This window comes from Polypterus senegalus, chromosome 2 (genome assembly GCF_016835505.1).
Source record: "Polypterus senegalus isolate Bchr_013 chromosome 2, ASM1683550v1, whole genome shotgun sequence".
Lineage (NCBI taxonomy): Eukaryota > Metazoa > Chordata > Cladistia > Polypteriformes > Polypteridae > Polypterus > Polypterus senegalus.
Window position 1 is genome coordinate 14,021,268 of NC_053155.1, and position 24,154 is coordinate 14,045,421.

The following is a 24,154-nucleotide window of genomic DNA, read 5'->3' on the forward strand; positions in this document are numbered from 1 at the left end:
ATCTATCATACAGTGTTATAGAATACCTTACTCTTTAAATATTCAACTGACATATGCGTAATATAAAACCCTTTAAACTGTCTTTTTAATTTTTATGTTATTTCCAGAATATCTCTGTCTTTTGTAAAAGGTGGGGAGCCAGAACTATTGTATAAAGAGCTAAAATGTTCCCTTTGTGAACAAAGTTAATGAATTGACAAAGGCACACACAAATCATCCTTCACTTTCTCTATTTGATGTCTAGACTTGGCAAAAAGATGTGTTGTCAAGAAGTAACCCAAATATGCTTGCTGTAATAAACCAAGTAGTACGGTTTATTCATAGTCGAATAACCATAGAGGATGGATATATGCAGGTACACAGACACAGAACAATAAATGATCAACTCAAAAAGAAAAAAAAATTAAGCTTTGTTTTCTGTCTTCCTTTCTTTCATAAAGGAGTTACAAGATTATGAATTATACCTCTCTTTTTCAAATGATTTTTTTAAGAATTGCCCAAGGCAACATTCTTAATTACTTTCCAAATTGTAAGTGTTTTGTAAGGTTTAGGGTGTCTTTGCTGCTTGAATGGATAAGCCTTCCTCCACTGTATGCGTTTCTCAGGGCCCACGTGCTTTTATACTGTGGTGATGATTTTCTTCACAGCTCATCTGCGCTTGCTTTCCTCCACAATTAGTGTTTGCATGTGTGTGTGTGTGTGGTGCAGAGACCATCATAGCTCCCTCCAGATACAGAAATTCTCCTCAATCTGCCCTCTTGTACTTCAACTCCATCATCTCCTTCCATTGCTGTCTCCTTCCTCTACACCGATTTGTCTGCCAGCCCCACTTCACTGATTATTTCATGCTGCTATCCCCACCTGGTGTTCAAATGCTTTCTGTAACTGCACCTACAATATTTAACACAGTGTAAAGGTGTGGGAAGCTTTCACATTAATAATATTTGGCACTTCAAAGGCATAGCCAACAGACTATTAGGCCCACTGTGAACTTCAAACAGATTAGAGTAGCAGGGCACAGACAGTAAGTGTTGGAATAATTAGCAGGCAACCCAGTAGCTGACTTGGTCACCAACTAGCACAAAGTTACCAGACCTTCTAAAAAAAGTAAGACGTGGTCAGTCAATTGCTCTAGATGGCTTAGGAAGGGAGGACCTCTCAGAGCTACTACAGAGAGTTTTAGACTAGTGGCCCTGTAGCATGGAACTGGTCTTAGGACTCAGGAGGTTATAATCCCCTGGAGAGGTTTAAAGTGTTCTCTTTGAGTCTGAGGTTTGGAGGACAGTTTGGGATGAAAGCTCACTGGTGGTAGGGAAAGGCCAGAGTTATATAATTTGGTTGGAGAGAGAAGGATTCGTGGTATGTGGTAGGTGAGCAAGTGGGAAAGCCACAGCACCAGACAAAAAGTCAGACATGATTTATGTAAGGAAGGGCAGGGAGGCAGCTTGGGTTTGTTTTATTCTGTTTAATTTGTATCGCCCTTGTGTTTTGTTCAATAAACAGATCTTTTCATTTGTCCTCTTTAGTATTACTGTGAGTGCAGACGGGAGCTACAAGGATCCTCTGCCTTGTCTACAGGACACAGATTTCATGAAATTCCCTTGATGAGGTACTGACTATGACTGTACAGTGTTAAGTTTATTTAGGGCTGATAATATCTTCTCTGTAGATCACCTCCATTAACCCAATCCTCCATCTCTTTGTGTTTCTTGTAGGAGAAGTGACAGTCCAGGAATGAACCAAACCTCAGTGTCCGTCTCAGAGTTTGTCCTTGATTGTACAGTTGAATCCCAGAAGAAAAGCTATGCAATTGCTATCCTCACTTTGGTCTACCTGGTGACGCTGTTTGGGAACTCCCTGGTAGTTCTGGTCATAGCTTTGAATCCTCAGTTACAAAAGCCCATGTATGTTGGCATTGCAGCTTTAGCGGTGATCGACTTGGTCGGCAGCACAAATTTTATTCCCACCCTAATCGCCGTTTTTTCAGGCTGGACGGCTATTCCATATGGAGTTTGCTTGATTCAGCTGCTCTTATCATTATATTTAGGGGCAGCACAATCCTGTCTCTTGGTTTTCATGGCGTGTGACCGCTATGTGGCTGTTCTCCATCCTTTACGCTATTCTACACTTGCTACAACAACCACCATCTGGGTTGCTGGTCTGTTATTTAATATTCTTCCAGCTGCTTTTGTTTTAACGTTTTTAATTTTTATAACTGAGCTTTCGTTTTGTTACACTAACATCATACATTATTGTTTTTGTGACTTTATATTACTAGTTAGCATAGCCTGCAATGAAAATCCTAAATACTTCCTCGTTTTGTCAGTCTCTTCTTTCTTGTTTGGTATTTGCCCATTTATATTTATTTTACTATCCTACGCAAGGATTGCTTACGCTGCTCTGAAGATCTCATCTGCTGATGGAAAAAAGAAGACTCTGAACACGGTGACCACCCATCTGCTGGTGGTGGGCCTGTCCAATATTCCACTTTTGTTATACACTATGTTACCTGGAATTGGAGTAAGAATGACCTCCGAAGCAAACTACACCATGATCATTGTAGCAGTCATTGTGCCGCCAATGTTCAACCCCATAATTTACAGTTTCAGAAACACAGAGATAAGGAGCAGCATCCAGAAACTTTTTAAAAGGCCATAAAATATGATACACATGCTGAAGACCTCAGATGTTGTATGATCCATGTGATATACATGCTGTGCATCACTGGTATATTTAGATTATTGTCATTAAAATATATATGAGGTTAGACACAAAAATAACCGGATTGGTAAAAAAAAAAAAAAATATTGTGGAATTACAGCATTCTAAACATTTAAATATTTCAAGAATTTCATTCTTGGATGTTAATTATGAAAGAAAATATTAACATCATTTTTCATTTCCAGCTATGTCAAAGTTCCAAACTAAGAGTACTGGCAGGTTAGGCTTAGAGTTAGGTTTGAGAACAGCAGCCAAGTTCCCGAATATTCTCCAGTATACCGATAAATGCGAGTGGAAGGTACTGTCTGTCTAACTTCAGTCGTACTATCCCATTTCCCTGCTTCTATTCTGCTGCTACATAGGGGTAGATGAATCCCAATCGTTCTTTTCAAAGATTGTTTTCTTCATTTTTGGGACCTCCCCACTTGGGGTAGGTTATTTTTAATTATTTTATTATTTTTAATTTAAAAGCATTTCTTAGTTAGTTGGCCAAATACCCATCTCACACCACGTGTATGCAATAGTGGAGCACCCTAGTCTGTGTATGTGTTGTGTAATTGCTATTGTTCAGGACCACCGAAGCATTTCCTCTGTTATTGAGAATCTACTTTTGATTGTAATTCCTGAGGGAAGACTTTATAGGGTTAGGGTTAGTGTTAAAGACATTAAAGAAACATAATAAGGAAAGTGGGGAGTTTCAGCAACACTTTGGCAAATCAGGAGTTTAAGGCACATATATACAAAATTTATGTTCATATATATAAAAAAACAATTAAAAAATGAAAAGTTGTGAGTGCCTTTGTATTCATCCCAGTTGCAATGAAACCCCTAAATTATATCTGGTCCAACCTTTTAACTTCACAAGTCACATAATTAGTGAATTAGGGTCCATCAGTGTGCAGTCAAAGTGTCACATGATCTGTCACATGTTGTCACATATTGTCTACTTTGAAAGGCCCCTGACTCTGCAACACCACTATGCAAGCAACATAAAGACCAAGGAGCTCTCCAAAGAGGTCAGAGACAAAGTTGTGGAGAAATAGAGAATGGGGTTGGGTTATAAAAAAATATCCCAAAGTTTTAATATCCCACAGAGCACTATTAAATCCATTATAAGAAAATGGAATTAATATAGCACCACTACAGACCTGAAAAGAGAAGGCTGCCCACCACAACTCACAGACCGGACAAGGTGGGCATTTATCAGGGGCACAACAAAGACATCAAGGAGAACACTGAAGGAGCTGCAAAGCTCCACAGCAGAGATGGGAGTATACAATACAATACAGTTTATTTTTGTATAGCCCAAAATCACACAGGAAGTGCCGCAATGGGCTTTAACAGGCCCTGCCTTTTGACAGCCCCCAGCCTTGACTCTCTGAGAAGACAAGGAAAAACTCCCAATAAAAACCTTGTAGGGAAAAATGGAAGAAACCTCGGGAAAGGCAGTTCAAAGAGAGACCCCTTTCCAGGTAGGTTGGGCGTGCAGTGGGTGTCAAAAGTAGGGGGTCAATACAATACAATACACAGAACAGAACAATTCCTTAATACAGCATAATAATAAAAATTTTAGAAGTACGGTTTAACAGTAGATGATATGACATAATTAGGGTTGGATATTTTTAGAGTCCTGGAGACCTCATCCATCTAGCTGCCTCCCCATTTGGCCATGCCACGGCTGAAACGTTGCTCGATGAAAGGACCCCTCTTTCCCATGATTCCTGTGATCCTCCATCAGGGATGACTTTACCATAGGCAGGCAAACAACTTGGCAGGTGGGCCGTGGCACCAATTGCCACATTTGGGTACCGAGAAAAGAAACAGAATAGGTGAGGGTTAGTATTCAAATATAATTATCATGTTACTTATGTTATAGTGCTAATGACTAACAACAGAGATGCAGTATGTACAGTTAATCAGCAGCTCTAGTCAGGATATGCTAAACTGAAGTAGTGAGTCTTCAGCCGGGATTTAAAGGCTGAGACCGAGGGGCATCTCTTATGGAAGCAGGAAGACCATTCCACAGTTTAGGGGCCCTGTAACTAAAAGCTCGACCTCCCACTGTTATTTTATTAATCCTTGGAATCCTAAGCAGACCGGCATCTTGAGATCTTAATGTGCGCTCAGGTTTGTAAGTCATGATAAGTTCAGACAAGTAAGCCGGACCTTGGCCATTTAATGCTTTATATGTTAAAAGGAGGATTTTGAAATCTGCCCTAAACTTAACTGGGAGCCAGTGTAAAGATTTAAGAACTGGGGTTATGTGTTCATATTTTCTTGTTCTTGTAATAATTCTTGCAGCGCATTTTGGATTAACTGGAGGCTGTATAGAGAACAGTTTGAACAGCCAGTGAACACCGCATTGCAGTAGTCAATCCTACTAGAGATAAATGCATGAATTAATTTCTCACAATCCTGTTTATTTAGAAAGCCTTAATTTCCTAACATTTTTAAGATGGAAAAAACATGTTTTGGACGACTTTGTAATATGTGCTTTAAATGACATGCTAGAGTCAAAGATAACTCCTAGATTGTGGGCTGATTCAGTAAAATTAATTGGGATTCCAACTGAGTTAAATGACGACAAAATATTGCTGTGATCAGCGTCATTCCCTCCAACAATTAACATCTCTGTTTTATCTGTATTTAAAGACAAGTAGTTCTCATTCATCCATTCCTTTAATTCACTAACACAACTAATTAAAGACAACATCGGAGAAACTTCATTTGATTTAAATGAAAGGTATAACTGGGTGTCATCTGCATACGAGTGAAAATTAACATTATGTTTCCTAATGAGAGATCCCAGTGGAAGCATGTAAAGTGAAAACAGTAAAGGTCCCAGTACTGAGCCCTGGGACACCATATTGAACTTCTGTGTATAATGATGGAGTACTGTCTGCACATTTCTGTACATACTGGAATCGATTTGATAAATAAGAACTGAACCAAGCGAGCACGGGCCTGTAAGCCCAACATCGTTTTCTAGCCTGTGCAGTAAAATAGAATGGTCAATGGTGTCAAATGCTGCACTTAAGTCCAACAACATAATTACAGTGGAATTTCCTTCATCAGAGGATATCAGAATGTCATTTACAACCCGTGTTAGTGCCGTTTCTGTACTATGACCAGTGCGAAAGCCAGACTGGAATTTCTCAAATAAATTGTAATGCGTAAGGTGTGACTGAAGCTGACTGGCGACTACTTTTCTAGTATTTTAGAGAGAAATGGTAAATTTGAAATAGGCCTATAGTTATTTAGTATGTGTGGGTCTAGGTCTGACTTTTTAAGTAAAGGTTTAATGACTGACACTTTTAGTGCATCAGGTACGTGCCATGCAGTAATGAACTATTGATAATGTTAGAATAGGGCTGCAAGAACATCCATTGCACTTTTACTAGTTTTGTTGGCACTGGATCTAGGGAACAAGTAGTGGGCTTCATTTTAGTAATTAAAGTTAAGACTTCCTGTGAGTTACAGGATTAAAATTATTAAAGTGCTGAATGCAATGTGGCAGGGTCTGCTAAGCTAGTATTTGGTTTGTACTGTGATGCTGAGATCTGGGATCTTATATTTTTAATTTTCTCATTGAAGAAGTTCATAAAGTCTGTACTGCTAATATCTGTTGGTATTTTGCACTGTTGATCTGAATTCCCATTTGTTAATTTAGCCACTGCTCTAAAAGTACCCTAGGATTTTTATTATTGCTATCTATTAATGTAGAATAGTATTCTGAGCGAGCTTTAAAGAGGGCTTTTTTATATTTATTTACACTCTCTGTCCATGCAATTTGAAAGACATGTAGCTTTGTTGTTCTCCATCTGCGCTCCAGTTTTCGACACTCTAATTTAAGAGCTCGAGTATTTTCATTAAACCAGGGAGAGTTTCTATGTGCTTTGATCACTTTTGTTTTAGGGAGCCACTGTGTCCAGAGCATCTCTCAAGGTCACATTATAATGTGATATTAGCTGATCTAAATTGTTTTCCACGTTTACATTTGATGTTAACTGATCTAAATGGTTTTCCACAATTACACTCGACTTACTCAAGGTATCTATAAATTTTGAAGCAGAATTACAATCTAGATGTCGCACTGTCTTTGTTTTAATCTGTGAGTGCTTGGCATGGGCAGAACTAAATCAAATGTAATTAAGAAGTGATCGGAAATAACTACATTTAATGGAGTAATATTTAAATTTTGAATTTCAACTTTGTAAGTTATAATTAAATCTAATGTATGGTTATGATTATGAGTTGGACCTTTGACAATCTGACAAAATCCTACTGAATTTAACAAATAAGTAAAACATTTGCTAAAAGTGTCAGTTTCCACATCAATGTGTACATTAAAATCCCCATCAGAACTACGTGATCATAATTTATAGCCAAATCAGACAGAAGGTTGCTAAATTCAGTCATGAACAATGAATATGGCCCTGGTGGTCTGTAGACTAGCACTATAATTGTGTTGGAATCTGTTTTAATATTTAAAATGAATGCCTCAAAGGATGTAAAGTTGCCTAAATTTTTAGGAGTGATTTGCATTTTGTTACAATGAATTATTCCAAGGCCTCCTCCTCGACCAGAATCTCTAGACTTATGAAGGAACGAGTATCCATCTGGTGACGCCTCAGCTAGGGAACAGTGTCACATTTACTAAGCCAGGTTTCAGTAAGAAGACACAGATCAGATTTTGTACTTAATATATATCATTTACCAAAACAGCTTTAGTGCCAAGAGAGCGAATGTTCAATAAACAGCATTTAAAACTGCATGGTTCTTTCTGAACTGCTGATATATGGTTTGTTTTAATTTGAATTAAATTTCTATTACAGATGCCCCTGGTGGAGTGTCTGGTTTTATCCCTTGGTCTAATTATACACCTTATTTTTGGTTATCAATTAATTTATGGTTTGTATCAAGACTAAATTTACTGGATGCCCCACAACAGGGATTATGGGTAACAGCTTCAGGAAAATAACAGGTGGGATAAAGAACAGCCTGTGATTTAAGATCACATGACTGCGGCCTGGATGGTGCTCTAATCAGTCAACCAGGCAGTTTTGCTGCCATATTTTGGGATAATACATAAGATTCCCTCCAGTTAGGATGAAGACCATCTCTTCTGAAAAATCCAGGCCTTTCCCAAAAATCATCCCAATTGTTCACAAATGCTATGCTTTTATTTGCACACCAGGTTTCTAGCCAGCAGTGAAAGGAATGCAATCTGCTATAAATCACATCCCTCTATATAATCTTGGTAAGGGACCAGATACAATTAAATTCCGACATTTTGTTTTAGCTTTGGTGCATAGAGAGATGAAGTTCGCTTTAATACCTCAGATTGCTGTAAATAAATATCATTAGTGCCGACATGCAGCAATAAGGTAGATACTTCATCGTCGGCAACACGGTCCAATGCGGCCTTTATGCCAGAAATCTTGGCCCCTGCAAGGCACTTAACATTAACTGCTGGTTTAACATAGTTTGGAATTCTAACATTCCGCACTATGGAATCGCCAATTATGAGCACTTTATTATTCTCAGTTTCCACAGGCGCGGAGAGCTGAGAACCTGTTCTGGGTCCGAATTGGTGACCTGGGTGCCGGGGGACTACATTTTGGATTCTTAGACCCCCGTCTTACTGTTACCCACTCGCCCTGTGGCTGAATTGGTGCTGCTGATTTCGGCCTGCACTGACTACAGTGGGACCTGGAGAGACTGAAGCCGAATCAGATGTAGCCGAATTGTCTAAACAAACCGAGTCGATCCAATTTTCGGTTTGCCTAATCGCTATCAGATTCCTAACGCGGTCCTCCAATTCGCGTATTTTCCCGACCAACTCTAGATTAACTAAACATTTTTGGCAGGTGAAGCTATCTGCACTGTCGGCCGGAAAACCTGAGCTGTACATACTGCAGGACACACAACATGTAAACGTGCCCTCGATGGGCAGAGAGCAGATGGAACTTACATTAAGTGTTGAAGTCATCTTTGCCGTTTTTATAGGTGCTTCGGCGCTTTCCGTGTTCAGCTGAATCACCGTCGCTTTAAGTTTCCACCACCCGCTGAGCGATCGACTTTAATTTCTCACTGCCGGTTATTTCTACTGGTCAGCTGCCGGCTTTACCTCAGGTGAACTTGCTCGGGGGTGCTTTCGAAGGGCTACGTGCCTGTGGGAGACGCCGCCGCTCTCTGCTCAAGTATCTGTCCATAGGACCACATTAAGCCATACAGTCCACAGAGTGAGGCTTTATGGAAGAGTGGCCAGAAAAAAAAAGCCATTGCTTAAAGAAAAAAATGAGAAAAGCTGTTTTGGAGTTTGTCCAACATCATGTGACGAACTCCCCAAACACATGGAAGTAGGTTATCTGTTCAGGTGGGACTAAAATTGAACTTTTTGGCCATCATGGGAAAATATCATGTGTGGCGCAAACCCAACACTTCCCATCACCATTCCCACAATGAATTATGGTGGTGGCAGCAACAGGCTGTGAGGACAGAAAAACGTTTCAGGACTGAAGGAAAGATGGATGGCACTAAACACAGGACAATTCTTGAAGAAATACTGTTTTATTTTTCCAGAGATTCGAGATTGGGATTAAGGTTCATCCTGCAGCAGGACAATCACCCTAGACATACTGCTAAAGTTACTCTGGAGTGGTCTAAAGGGAATCATTGAAATGTCTCAGAATAGCCTCTTTAAAGCCAAGATCTCAATCCAATTGGGAATCTGAGGCATGACGTAACATAATTTCCCTAAATTGGGCTGGAAAGTTTGATTCTTCATGAAGAGTTTTCTTTACCCAGGATACAAAATGATGGGCATGTCCGTCTTAAATCTGACTGATGGCATAATGAATAATTTTACTTACATGCCTGTCAAACAGAACCACTGCTAAAAGTATCACAGTGACAACAATGCAGTGTTGCATAACATAAATTCACAAGAAAACAGTAAATAAAAATATAAGAATAATGTTTTAAAAATATTAAGCTCTTTCCTCTATTTTACAGTGCTACTTCCAAGGAACAAAGAGAGAGTAAACAGGTGTTATCAATCATGGGATATTACCAAACTGTTTCTTGGAATTTGTTTTTATTTGTATAGTGTTCTTTGGACATCTACTATACTGTATAAAAAAATGCTATGGTCTGTGTGTCCAGTCCTGCTGAGCAGTCTGATTGGTCATTATGGCTTTGGTGTTTGAGACACATGAGGAAGAGAAACAGCATGGGAGACATGCAGAGAGTCACCTTCGAAGACTGCAGAAAAAGCAGATGGTAGGTGAAAAAGCTGCCTCAAAAATAACGACAAGGGTCTGAGAAAAAGGCTTCATGGGAAAGCACTTGAGAGAGGGAGAGCCGGTCAAGAGAGGGTCAGATACATGTGCATAATAAGGAAAGGCTCTGAACCAACTATATACCATATAAATTTAAGGTCTTACATCATTAGAGTGTCCAGGATGTTAGTATCAATGAGACAAAAACAAAACACCAAATTTGCGTCTCTCTACAATCTTTGAACCAATTAGGTTTGTTTTCTTATTCTGAAACACTTGATAAATACTGGCAATGATCTTAATATAAGTCACAAATATAGACAAACACAATATGCTGGTAGACATCAGACAAACAACGATATACAGCTGGGGCACCACAGGGCACTTAAGCTTCCCCTATGCACACACATATGACAATGCTTACACTAATAACACCCAAATAATTATAAATTTTTGTCTTTATTGAACACCCCCATCAAATATTCACAATGTGCTGTGAAAAAAGTCAGTGAACCTTTGGATTTAATAATCAGCTAAACTTTGCCTGGCAGCAATTACCTCTCTTTAGCACTTTAAGTATCTGCAGATTAGACCTGCACAACATTCAGGAGGTATTTTGGACCATTCTTCCATAGAGACCTGCTTCAACTTAGCCATATTCTTAGGTTGTCTGGTGTGAACAGCTATGTTGAGATCATTCCTCAACATCTCCGTTGGGTTAAGGTCCTGGCTCTGACTGGGCTGCTCCAAAAGGTGGATTGTCTTCTTTGGAAACCACTGTGTTGTGGATTTATTTTTGGTGTTTAGTGTCATTGTCCTGTTGCACCACTTCTACTGAGCTTCTGCTGGTGAATAACCACCCTGACATTATCCTGTAGTATACCTTGGGAATTCACCTTACCATTGATGATGACAAGCTGTCAAGGACGTGAGGCAGCAAAGCAGCCCAAAATCATGATACTCACTCCACCATACTTCATCATAGAAATAAGAAGTTTATATTGATATGCAGAGCTGTTTATATACTGCTGTGTATTCTTTGCTTTATAAACTCACAAAGCATTTTTACAAATGAATTGTGGAGTTTCATGTTGATGTTTGTCATCTTTACAGTTGCAGCAATGTTATTTTTGACATCTTTGTTCCTCTGCCATGGACACCATGACTTTTTAATGTTTTGCGTGTTGGTGATTAATGAACAAAGATGTTAACCTGTTCTAATAATTCCTTTTGGACTGTAGCTGTTACTTGTGTGTTCTGTTTTACCTCATTGACCATTTTGCATTGTGCCATTGAAATCATCTTGGCACCCAACTCTAGGGAGAGCATCCACGGTACTAAATCAAGTTCTTCCAATGCCCAGTTTCCACGCACTATCTCTACTACAGTGCATCCGGAAAGTATTCACAGCGCATCACTTTTTTTCCACATTTTGTTATGTTACAGCCTTATTCCAAAATGGATTCAATTCATTTTTTTCCTCAGAATTCTACACACAACACCCCATAATGACAACATGAAAAAAGTTTACTTGAGGTTATTGCAAATGTATTAAAAATAAAAAAAAATTGTTGTCTTACTGTGGACTAATGAATTTCTTAGCTCTGTGAAATTACTTTGTAATCCTTTCATGCTTCCTGACAATCAACATTTCTTGATTGTAGATCTTCTGAGATCTCTTTTTACTGAGGTATGGCTAACACTAGCAGATACATCTTGTGAATATCAAATTTAAAATGTTTGAGTCTTTGCATATTGGTCAAAGTAGCTTTAAACCACACCTCCCCTCTCGTTCCATTGGATGAAATCCAATTCGGCCAACTCCAGACCCCAGTGAGGTTTGGTTAAAGTTATTAATGTTGAGGTTCACATACTTTATCTCTACCTACACTGTGAATATTTGAATGATGTCTTCAGTATGTACAAGAATGTTACAACGATTTCTATGTTATTAGCTGTGGAGGGTGGCCGGAACCCTTACCTGGCCAGGATGCCCAGAGTGTGGAAGGACTGGGGGAGAGGGCAGCCCCCTTGGTTTCCAGCAGGGCCATGGGTCATGAGCATGGGAGCTCAACTATCTTGGAACCTGTGGCCACCACCAGGGGGTGCATGGACCTTTCCAGGGCCTTATTTGGCCACACTTCCACCACACCTGGAAGTGTGGCCAGAGGAAACTCGTTGGGCACCTGGAGTCCTTCGGGGTGCCCTATGAAAAGGGGCCAATCCCCACCATTCTTAGGCCAGAGTTGGGAAGAAGAGGACAAAGCCTGAGGAGGAGTGCAGGGAGAAGGACTGGTGGCAAGGAGGGACAGTATTGGGCTGTGAGCCATGTGTCTTGGTGTGATGCGTGTAGTGTGGCAAACCTGTCACCTGCCTGTCTGTGTCCGGGTTGGCTTTCACATAGTTAAACCAGACTGTGTTTGTTTATTATTGTAACACAAATGAAGATCATACCATATTTATAGACAAACTTACACAAAAAATATTTCCAAAGGTTTTGCATACTTTTAATCAATAAACATCTAATTAATTAATAACATTTATTACAATTAATAGGTATATTTATCATTATTTAAAAAGACAGTGCAAGTGACATTTTAAAATAAGGACTACCAGTGGATCTGTCAGTCACTCACTGCTGTTTAACAGGAACATCACAAAGGATCTGCTTGTGCTACTTAATAATATGAATGCTCAAAACCAAACACAAGGCTGTACAATCACAATGTAAAATTCTCAGAGTTCTGCTGTACGGCTTGGTATGCTGCTGAGTTGTTAAATTGATATGAGGACGCTTGATGCTTTCCATAATGAATGCCTCAGGAAGATCTGCCGTATCTTTTGACCAGTAATGGTCTGAAATGAGCAGCTCTATAAAAAGACAAATTGTCACAGTTTTGGCGTTAGATATCAAACACAGAAGAATCTGATCGTTTCCCAAACATAGCCATGAGATGGACACCACTTGGAAGAAGATAAACAAGAGCAGTTTGAAGCAACCTGGCAGAGGACAGTGATAGATGGCTTCAAAAAGGTGAGACTTAACCTACGGTGAGGCACAACTTGATGCTCAAGATTGGAAAACATGGAGGAAGAGACAAAGAGGACTGACTAACTAACATATAGCAAGACCTTAAAGTCAGGATACTTTCCTTTTTCTTTCTCTTTGACTGCCTTGATGCTTATGAGCTGTCAGTGTTCTTCATGTGGAGTCTTGTATCTAAAAAAATTTTTAACTAACGTTCAAGAATGAAAATCAAAAATAAAATATAAAAAAACAAAGGCTGTATGTATTATATTGACATTAATGATAGATATACCAGCAGTACACAGCATGTTCATGTCACTGACCATAAAGCATAAATAAGATCTTCAGAATGTGTGGGATATTTTATGCTCTTTTAAAAAAATTCTGGATGCTGCTTCTTATCTCTTTGGTTCTGAAGCTGTATATTATGGGGTTGAACATCGGCGGCACAGTGCCTGCTACAATTAAAATAGCGTTGTTTGCTTCAATGGACAGCTTCACTCCTGCTCCTGTTAACATACAGATTATTAAAATTGGAACATTGAACAGTCCCACCACCAGCAGATGGGTGGCCACCGTGTTCAGAGTCTTCTTTTTTCCTTCAAGAGATGAGATCTTCAGAGCGGCGTAAGCAATCCTTGCGTAGGAAAGTAAAACAAATACAAACGGACAAATCCCAAACACAAAAGAAGTGACTGTCATAATGTCAAAGTATTTAGGACTTTCATTACAGGCTATGTTAATTAGTAATATATAATCACAAAAACAAAAATGTATAATATTAGTGTTACAAAAAGAAACAGTTTTACTCAGGTAAAACAAAAACAGCCGGAATAATATTTAGGAACAGACCAGCAGCCCAGATGACTCTTTTTGTAACAAGTGTTGAATAGCGCAGTGGGTGAAGAACCGCTACATAGCGGTCACAGGCCATGAAAGCCAAGAGAACGGATTCTGCTCCCCCTAAATATAATGCTAAGAGAAGCTGAAGCAAGCAAGCTCCATAGGGAATGGCCACCCACCCTAAATGAATGGAAATTAGTCTGGGAATAATATTTGTGCTGCCAACCACGTCAATTATCGCTAAAGCTGCAATGCCAGCAAACATGGAGTTTTGTAACTGAGGATTCATTGCTATGACCCAAAGCACCAGGCAGTTCCCAAACAGCGTCACCAATTAGACCACAGTGAGGATAGCAATGGTGTAGCCTTTGTTCTTGGAGTCAACTGTACAATGAAGGATAAACTCTGAAACAGATACTGAGGTTTGGTTCATGTTTGGAGTGTAACTTCTGTTAAAAGGAGCACAAAGAGGCAGAAGCTTGAGTTTATGGAGGTTATCTACAGAGAAATTCTATTCAACAGTCAATCAGTTTATACTGTACAGTAGTAGAACTTACCTCATAAAGGGAATTTCACGAGATTTGTGTCCTCCTGAGAAGACAAAGCACCCTTGGAGCTCCCGTCAGCACTCAAATAGTAAACCAAAATGTCTGTTTATTGAACAAAACACACACAGGGAAATACAAATTAAACAGAAAACATCAGGAGTAGTCTCCCCTAGACTTTCTCATATACTCAGATATAAGGAGTAAACCGTAAGACAATGATTATATTTTTATAGTAGGTACATTAAAGAACCATCAACATCAAATTAAATTAATAATATATTGAACAATTATTAAAAAAGTAAAGTTGAATAAATCACACTCTGCAGCTGCATGAATTAAAAGGTAAAGTACCACTTTCGGTTAGAGGAAATAGCCCTAAAGTTGATAGAAATCTATGTTTTTGTACCTAATACTTGTATGCAAAATTTAGTTGATATAAGTAAAAGCATACTCGAATTATCGTGTTTACATACACACACACACAGACATAATTCCAAAAATGGTATTTTCTGACTCAGGGAGGTCTAAAACGTCGAAATTCATCAAAATCTCGACGTTGACTTTTTGGACAATTACAATACTTTCCCTATACTTTGTATGCGAGAAAGTAAAAAGCAAAACCAAGCTGCCTCCCTTCCCATTCCTACATACAGTAAGTCATGTCTGCCTTTTTTGTCTGGTGCTGTGGCTTCACCACTTGCTCCCCTACTGTTCACCACCAAGCCTTTTCTCTCTTTCTCTCCCACTTACTTATTCAGCCCTGGCCTTTCCCTACCACCAGGGAGGTTTTCAACCCAAAGTTATCTCCAAACGACAGACTCAAAGAATGTTTTGCTCTGAAGTCACTATAAACCTCACCCTAGAATTATATTCAACCAAACCATAAAACCAGTTTCATGCCACAGGCGTGAAATTCCCTCTAGTAACTCAAAGTGGACCTACATTCCTGAGCCACCTGAAGCCCTCTGAGTGACAGGTCTGCAAGAAGAAGACACCTTCTCAGTTGCCAGCGCATGATTCCACCTCTTCCTGTCTGTGTCCCGTTGTGTAATTTGCTTGAGGTTTTGAGATGGCCCTTTAATAATACCTACTTTTTGTCCATGAAATGTCAGGATTTATTACTTTGAAAGCAGCCCACACCTTTATACTGTGGTATATAGTGTGGGTTCCAGTGAAAAAAAGCAATCTGAAGACTAGGTGGGGCTACACGGAATTACCAGTGAGGTAGGCTGACAGACTAATCACAGATGAGATGGAGCTAGCTATGTTGAGGGACAGTAACCACCAAGAAATCAAAAAGCTTTGCACATCTTTCTTTTTTAAGTGGTCAGACCAAATAAGGTGGGGGTTTCAATAAGAGCACTATGGCTACGAATGTGGTCTAAAAGTAGGAGAGACAGTACCAAAGTGGCTAATTGAGCTGAAGCACAAGAGAGATGATTGAGCAGAATCTGGGTGGACTGAGGAGCTGGATAGAAAAATTGGAAGAAGGTATCAGGAGTGTTGTGTGATTAAATAATTAAGGTGAAGGTTAAAGGTCAAGTTTTTAGGAGGGTGGTAGGACCAGCAATGATGTATGGAGCTGAGACATGGACAACAAAGGGAGCACAGGAGAAGAAGATCGATGTGGCAGAAATGAGAATGTGGCGATGGATGTGTGGAGTTACAAAAAAGGACAGAATAAGAAATGAGACAATCAGAGGTACAACAAAAGTGGGAGAGACAACAAAGAAAGGACAGGAAAGTAGATTGAAGCAGTATGGATATGTGATAAGCAGAGACAATGAATATGTGGGTGAAAGAGTGATGGAAATGAAAACAGAGGAGAAGAGAAAGCATGGGAGGAGAATGAATAAAGCAAAAGAAGATTTGAAGGAAAAGGGTTTGACTGTCGAGGAGGTGTAGGACTGTGTTGCTTGGAGAAAGTTGATGAAAAACATTGAAGGTGGATAAGACGAAGAGGAAAAAGATGAAGAAGAATTTGGGTGGGGTTTTAATGACAAATTTGATTATGAGTAGCGAAGAGCAAACAATATGGCTTTGGCATTAACTAGAGACCAAAGCGGAAACACAAAGCAAAATAAGCGATGTTTTACATGTTATCGCTGAATTGGAATCTGAGTTGTCAGACGATTTCGATCAAGTGATCTGGAAAAGGAGACTGAAAATGAAAGTGATGTACCAGCATCAGTTTATCGTGGAGCTAAACACATTTGCGTAGCTGATGTGCCTACAGCAACATTGACAAGAGGATCAAACCAGATTGTGTTACACTCTGACTGCCACCACTGCACAAAGACAGCCAGGCAGCATTCTGGTGGGCCAACAAGCCCCACCCCTAACACCACTCAGAAATGTGCATCCACATAAAATGACAGAGGATAATGCTTTTCCTAAGCACACTGTAGAAGGATTTACTACAGTAATGGTAACTCATTGAATACTATACTTCATGTAAGTCAAGTGCATCACTCTTAAACACTCGGGTGAGATTGTCAGTAATGGTAACTCATTGTAAAAGTCAACATACAGTATGTGTTATGCAACATAACCAAGCAGACTTTGGAGTTTATATAACATCATTTCAAGAGAGGCCCACCAAATCATCAAGCTAATTAAAAGGACCTGCTCAGGTGTCCAGGTTCCTTATAAGTTTGAAGTGACATCTTTCACATCTTCTACAACTCTGTGATGGCCAGTATGATTTTCTACGCTGCAGCATGCTGGTCTAGTTACATCACTTCAAGAGAGGCCCACCAAATCAACAGGCTAATTAAAAAGGCAAGCTCAGTTATAGGATGCACTCTGGTCCCCTTGGAGGTCGTAGCAAAGGTGAGAATGAAAACAAAACTGAGTGTCATTATGAACAACACTGCACATCCTCTCTCTGACAAACCAACACTGAGGACTTTCAGCCAAAGAATTATTCAGCTGATGTGTGTGAAGAAACACAAATGGGGCTCCTTTATACCAATGGCAATACGCTTCCATAATGTGTCATTGGGACTGGGACTACCAAGTCAGAAGGTTTTCTTTCTTTATAAATGTCCTTTGTAGTCATTCTGGTGTGTGTTCAGACCATAGAGTGGATTTATTTATTTATTTAAAGAGCTTCTTCAAAAAGCCACATATGAACCTGGGGAGAGAAAAAGTTCAATCTAATCTATATGCCTTAAAGATACATTTTTGGATGTGCTTGAAAAAAGCGATAAAGGTGTGCATACGTGAAGCTCATGGGGAGCATTTTGTGTAAATGTCCCCTTATGCGAATTACAATAGCATTTACAACAACTCTAAAAAGTGTGTTAATAAATGACAAGACCATTTCAGTGTACAGTCCAACAAATCACAATCTGAGATTAAAACATGTGGGGCAGAACAGTTGATTAAGTCATAATAAAAGTACATATTAGTTGTACGCATTTCAATGCACGTCACCTGTCTTATCCCAAGAATGAAATTGGATTTTTCAGCAAGTTCTTAGAAAGAGACCAAGACAAGATATTACACACAAAACCAGAACAAAATCAGCCATTAAATAAAAATAAAAAACTTTGTGCAAATTATAATAAAATAATCCACATTAAAAGTAATACTTATAGCATAGCATCGGATTATGCCTATGACATGTAAAAATTAAAATAGCATTCAGACCTAATGACTTATTTGTTAAAGTAAAACTTACATAGAAGAATAATAGCAACCGGAATGAAAGATTATCTGAGCTATTTGAACAAGTCGCCTTTTCTCCTCAGACCCTTGAACCCGTGGCTTGATGGCAACACCTGAATTATGAACGTTGTGGTGAGTTCTGTCTGCGCTCTGCTGACCTCATCACTGGCGACTGCACATAACTGTCAATGATTTTATTGCTCCATTTTAGTTTTATTTCTTCTCTTTTTGTTTCTAGACAGTAAGATTTCTAAACCCATGAAGTAGAACTTAAGTTACGACAGACACAATAAAACATTTATAAAAAAAATGACAATAATAATAAAGATTATTTATTTGCAAATAACATATAAGGTAACATAATTTCTCATATTACCTCTCTTAGTCTTCCAGATTAAAAGAAAACATGAATCACATTTCTTACCTTCAAGTATGTCTTCAGTGATATGCAGAATCCCTCTGTATCTTCATGCTGTTGTGATATTTCATTTTAGAGTTTAAACGATTATAATTTTACATGATGCATGCGATATCGAATCAGATCTGTAAACTGTTTTGCTATGTTTTTCTTTCTGCAGACCAGGTAACACTACAGAATAATTTATAAGCAAGATAATTTTGAATTTATAGGGTAGGCACACCACCAACTCTCATATGGAAAGTGTGATTTGTGTCTTGTCTTCTGTTATTTTCACCCTGCTGTCCTTTGAGACTCCATTGCACTTACAAGTCGAGGCGTCTTGACACCTGCATGATGACACGCAGGCCCCCCTCAGCTTTTTTACCCTTTGGTGTATTGAAGCCTGTAATAACTGTAATTTCTAGACTAGACTGGCAGTAAGCTGAAGTCACCTCCAGGAATTTAATGGATTGTAGACTTGAATGTTTTTAAATGATCAACATATCTAAGCATCACATCTACTGTAAATTGTCCTGTTGTTAATGGGGTATAACCGTGTGTACGTCAGTGTATACTGTAATGGAGTGCCATTCGATTCTGAATGTGGAGTCTGTCATAAGGTGGATGATGTATACTCTATTTATCCTTTACGGTATATATATTATATACTTGTATATGGTACTATGCAAAAGGCTTAGGCACTTACGAAATATGCTGTAGAGCAGGAATGCTTCCAGAAGTAATGCCATGAATTGATTTTGTTAAACAATAAACTTCCTCAAAAACACAGTAAACAAAAACACACATCAATGAAATTGATGTTTGGTTTGCCCACCTTTGCCTTACAAACAGCACCAGTTCTCTCAGGATCACTGCCGTGCAGTTTTTGATGGTCCTTGTATGGTCAGTTGTCCCATGCCTTTTGTTCACCTGCTCCATTTCCACTGCAGACTTTGGCCATCTTACTGGTAATCCCCGGATGACTCAGTGATGTTTAGATCAGAGCTTTGTGATGGCCATACTATCTACTGCTGGATTTCCTTTTCTCACTGCATACACCTCTTTTTATGATTTTGACTGTGTGCTAGCTTAGAAATGGTGAGCTTTCTATATAAAAATCTTCATCACCAGCACCTACAATACTATTTTGTTCATAGGACTGGGTTGGGAACCTTCACTGTGTTTCATTCTTGCCTCTGGGCATTTATCCACATACAGTTCTCCAGTCCTTTGGCAGAAAACGACAAACAATGTCATAGAAGACACAGGTTGGCTGGTATCTCGGCTACAATGAATGGTCCTCTACTCAGCCAGGAGGCCTTGATAATGGAAAGGAGGATGGAGTTTGGCTCTTAGGGCCATGTGTCCCCCCAACACAATATGTGGCCACTACTACAACGACAAAATGTCCAAGTCTTTAGAGTGCTGGTGCTTCCTGTTTTGCTAAATGGTTGTGAGACATAGACGCTTCGCAGTGACCTGAGATGAAGTCTGGAATCCTTTGGTACTGTGTCTCTTCGGAGAATCTTTGGGTACCATTGGTTTAAATTTGTATCAAATTAGAAGTTGCTCATGGAGTCCCAAATGAGGCACATTACCTGCATTATTAAGGAGCGTTAGTTATGGCACTGGACTAGTAACATCACTTCAAGAGGAGCCCACTGAACCAAGAAAGGTAATCAAAAGGGCAGACTCAGTTATAGGATGCACTCTGGACCCCCTGGAGGTCGTAGTAAAGGAGTGAATTAAAACAAAACTGAGTGTCTTTATGAACAAAGCTGCACATCCTCTCTCTGATACACTAACACAGAGGACTTTCAGCACTCTAAATTTTCAGCAGAAGTGTGTCATGAAATGTGACTTGGGGTCTCCTTTATACCAGCCTCAATATGCCTGCTTAATTCCTTACTAAGACTGTGACAGCCAAGTTAGATGTTTCCTTTCTTTTTAATTTTGTTGCTTTATAGTCATTCTGGTGCGTTTTCACACCAACATGTGTGTATATTTATCCATCCATCCATTATTCAAGCCGCTATATCCTAACTACAGGGTCACAGGGGTCTGCTGGAGCCAATTCCAGCCAACACTGGGCACAAGGCAGGAAACAAACCCCGGGCAGGGCGCCAACCAACCGCAGGGGCACACACAAACACACACACACCAAGCACACACCAGGGACAATTTAGGATCGCCAATGCACCTAGCCTGCATGTCTTTGGACTTTGGGAGGAAACCCACGCAGACACGGGGAGAACATCCAAACTCCACGCAGGGAGGACCCGGGAAGCGAGCCCAGGTCTCCTTACTGCAAGGCAGCAGCACTACCCACTGCACCACCGTGCCGCCCTGTGTGTATAATTATTTATTTATTTAAAGAGCTTCTGATTTAAAGAGCTTCTGTAAAAAGCCAAATTTTTACCTGGGTGTTCAAATAAAGGTCTATCACCATTCATCACATTGTCTAACGGTGGACTGATGAATATCTAAGCTCTGTGAAATTACTTTGTCACGTTTTCCAGCTTCACGGTGATCAACATTTCTTCTGAGATCTCTTTTTACTGAGGTATGGCTAACACTAGCACGTACATCTAGAGAATAGCAAAGTTAAAATGTTTGAGTCTTTGCTTATTGGTCATAGTAGCTTTAAACCACACTTCTCCTTTCATTCCATAGGTTGTTGACTCAGACTCCAGTGATTAAAGTTATTAATATTAAGGTTCACATACTTTTTCCTACCTACACTGGGAATGTTTAAATGATGTCTTCCGTATGTTCAAGAATGTTACAACGATTTGTATGTTATTAGTTAAATCAGACTGTGTTTATTCATTATTGTAACTTAGATGAAGATCATACCATATTTTAAGACTAACTTATACAAAAAATGTTTCCAAAGGTTTGCATATTTTTACTCATTAAACATCCAATTAAATAAAAACATTTATTACAATTATTTGGTACATTTATCAGTATCTAAAAAGACATTCATAAGTGCTTTATTCAGTTGTAATATGACTAAAGTGCTGGTCACATTTTAAAATAAGGACTACCAGTGGACCTGTCAGTCACTCACTGCTGTTTAAAAGGAACATCACAAAGGATCTGCTTGTGCTATTTAATAATATGAACGCTCAAAAACAAACACACAACTGTAAAATCACAATGTAAAGTCAGTTACGCTGTATGGCTCGGATGCCTTCCATAATGAATATCTCAGGAAGATCTAACGCATCTTGACAAATTGTCACAGTTTTGCTGTTAGAAATCAAACACAGCTGAATCCAGTGTGTTTGGAATGCACTGAGAATGGACCACGATTGTTTCCCAAAAGTAGCTCTTAGATGTACTACTTAGAAGAAGAAGAAAACCAGAGCAGTTTGTAACAACCTGGCGGAGGACAGTGGTAGCCGGCTTCCAAGAGATGGGTCTTAACCTAGGGTGAGGCACAATGTGTTGCTCGCGATAGGAAAATATGTAGGCAGAGACAAAGATGATTGACTAACTAACACAGAAACAGAAGACTGATAGATGGCCTTTAATAAGACCTTAACGTCTAGTGGTTGTAACCGCTATGATTCATGACGAGTATAGTGATGGGTTAAATGCGGATTGCACGACAACCCCAAACTTCCCTTCCTTACAATAACAAATAAAATAGATGTTATACAAAAAATGACCCCGTGAAACGGAGTCTTATATCTAAGCTTTGACAGAACTGTTAGAATATTTTTTCCATAACTAACATTCAAGAATGAAATTCTTAAAATATTCTATGACAAATGTATTCTATTGACATTAATGATAAATATACCACCAGTACACAGCATGTGCATCTCACTGACTATAAAGCATAAATGTGAGGTTTTCAGAATGTGTGGGATATTTTATGCCCTTTTAAAAAGTTTCTGGATGCTGCTTCTTATCTCTTTGTTTCTGAAGCTGTATATTATGGGGTTGAACATCGGCGGCACAGTAACTGCTACAATGATCATAGCATTGTTTGCTTCAACGGACAGCTTCACTCCTGCTCCTGTTAACATATAAGCTATTAAAAGTGGAACATTGAACAGTGCCACCACCAGCAGATGGGTGGCCACCGTGTTCAGAGTCTTCTTTTTTCCTTCAAGAGATGAGATCTTCAGAGCAGCGTAAGCAATCCTTGCATAGGAAAGTAAAACAAATACAAATGGACAAATCCCAAACACAAAAGAAGTGACTGTCATAATGTCAAAGTATTTAGGGTTTTCATTACAGGCTATGTTAATTAGTAATACATAATCACAAAAACAAAAATTTATAATATTAGTGTTACAAAAAGAAAGCTCAGTGATAAAAACTAACTCAGGTAAAACAAAAACAGCCGGAATAATATTTAGGAACAGACCAGCAGCCCAGATGACTCTTTTTGTAACCAGTGTTGAATAGCGCAGTGGGTGAAGAACCGCTACATAGCGGTCACAGGCCATGAAAGCCAAGAGAAAGGATTCTGCTCCCCCTAAATATAATGATAAGAGCAGCTGAAGCAAGCAAGCTCCATAGGGAATGGCCACCCAGCCTGAAAGAATGGAAATTAGTCTGGGAATAATATTTGTGCTGCCAACCACGTCAATTATCGCTAAAGCTGCAATGCCAGCAAACATGGAGTTTTGTAACTGAGGATTCATTGCTATGACCCGAAGCACCAGGCAGTTCCCAAACAGCGTCACCAAGTAGACCACAGTGAGGATAGCAATGGTGTAACTTTTGCTCTTGGAGTCAACTGTACAATGAAGGATAAACTCTGACACAGAGACTGAGGTTTGGTTCATGCCTGCAGTGTAACTTCTGGTAAAAGAAACACAAAGAGGCAGAAGTTTGAGTTTATGGAGGTTATCTACAGAGAAATTCTTCTCAGCAATCAATCAGCTTATACTGTACAGTAGTAGAACTTACCTCATAAAGGGAATTTCACGAGATCTGTGCCTCCAGGGAAGACAAAGCACCATTGTAGCTCCCGTCAGCACTCAAATAGTAAACGAAAACCTCTGTTTATTGAACAAAACACACACAGGGAAATATAAATAAAACAGAAAAAATCGGGAGTGGTCTCCGCAAGACTTTCTCATATACTCAGATATGAGGAGTAAACCGCAAGACAATGATTATATTGTTATAGTATGTACATTAAAGAACCATCAACAACAAATCAAATCAAATTAATAATATATTGAACAATCATTATAAAAGTAAAGTTGAATAAATCAGACTCTGCAGCTGCATGAATTAAAAGGCAAAGTACCACTTCCCAAAAGTTGATAGAAATCTACGTTTTTGTACCTAACACTTGTATGTAAAATTTAGTTTGTCCTAAGTAAAAGTGTACTCAAGTTATTGTGTTTACACACACACAGACACTATTGCAAAAAAGGGAGGTCTAAAACATTGAGATTCATCAAAATCTCTAAATATTATTTTTGGAGGATTCCGATACTTTCCCTATACTTCGTATATGTAGGGTTGCCAGACGTCCCTTATATACAGGACATGTCCCATATTTGATCATTTTGTCCCCTGTCGCGTAATAACCTTTCAGGGACACCCAAATGTTCCACATTTAGTTCATTTTCAAATTTCGTAATAAAAATATATTTTTACTACCTTCTTACCTTTACTACTTAGT

The 24,154-nt window shown here is 39.1% G+C and overlaps 1 protein-coding gene across 1 annotated transcript; it reads right to left on the bottom strand.

The window, feature by feature from the left end:
* Positions 1-22,379: 22,379 nt before the first annotated feature.
* On the bottom strand, positions 22,380-23,480 carry LOC120524176 (olfactory receptor 2F1-like). The gene is made up of 3 exons (XM_039746057.1): positions 23,428-23,480; positions 22,880-23,319; positions 22,380-22,750 (listed from the first exon to the last, which is right to left on the bottom strand). Exons 1-3 carry the CDS (start codon positions 23,478-23,480, stop codon positions 22,380-22,382), a joined length of 864 nt encoding a protein of 287 aa, XP_039601991.1.
* Between the last annotated feature and the right edge of the window lie 674 nt (positions 23,481-24,154).

Excerpts from the sequence above, each read along its gene's own strand:
- LOC120524176 (XM_039746057.1), bottom strand. The coding sequence starts at position 23,480 with ATGGTGCTTTGTCTTCCCTGGAGGCACAGATCTCGTGAAATTCCCTTT. Across the intron at positions 23,320-23,427 it reads CGTGAAATTCCCTTTATGAG|AAGTTACACTGCAGGCATGA; the intron begins GTAAGTTCTACT and ends TTCTTTTACCAG. Across the intron at positions 22,751-22,879 it reads AAGAGTCATCTGGGCTGCTG|CCTGTAATGAAAACCCTAAA; the intron begins GTCTGTTCCTAA and ends TAATTAACATAG.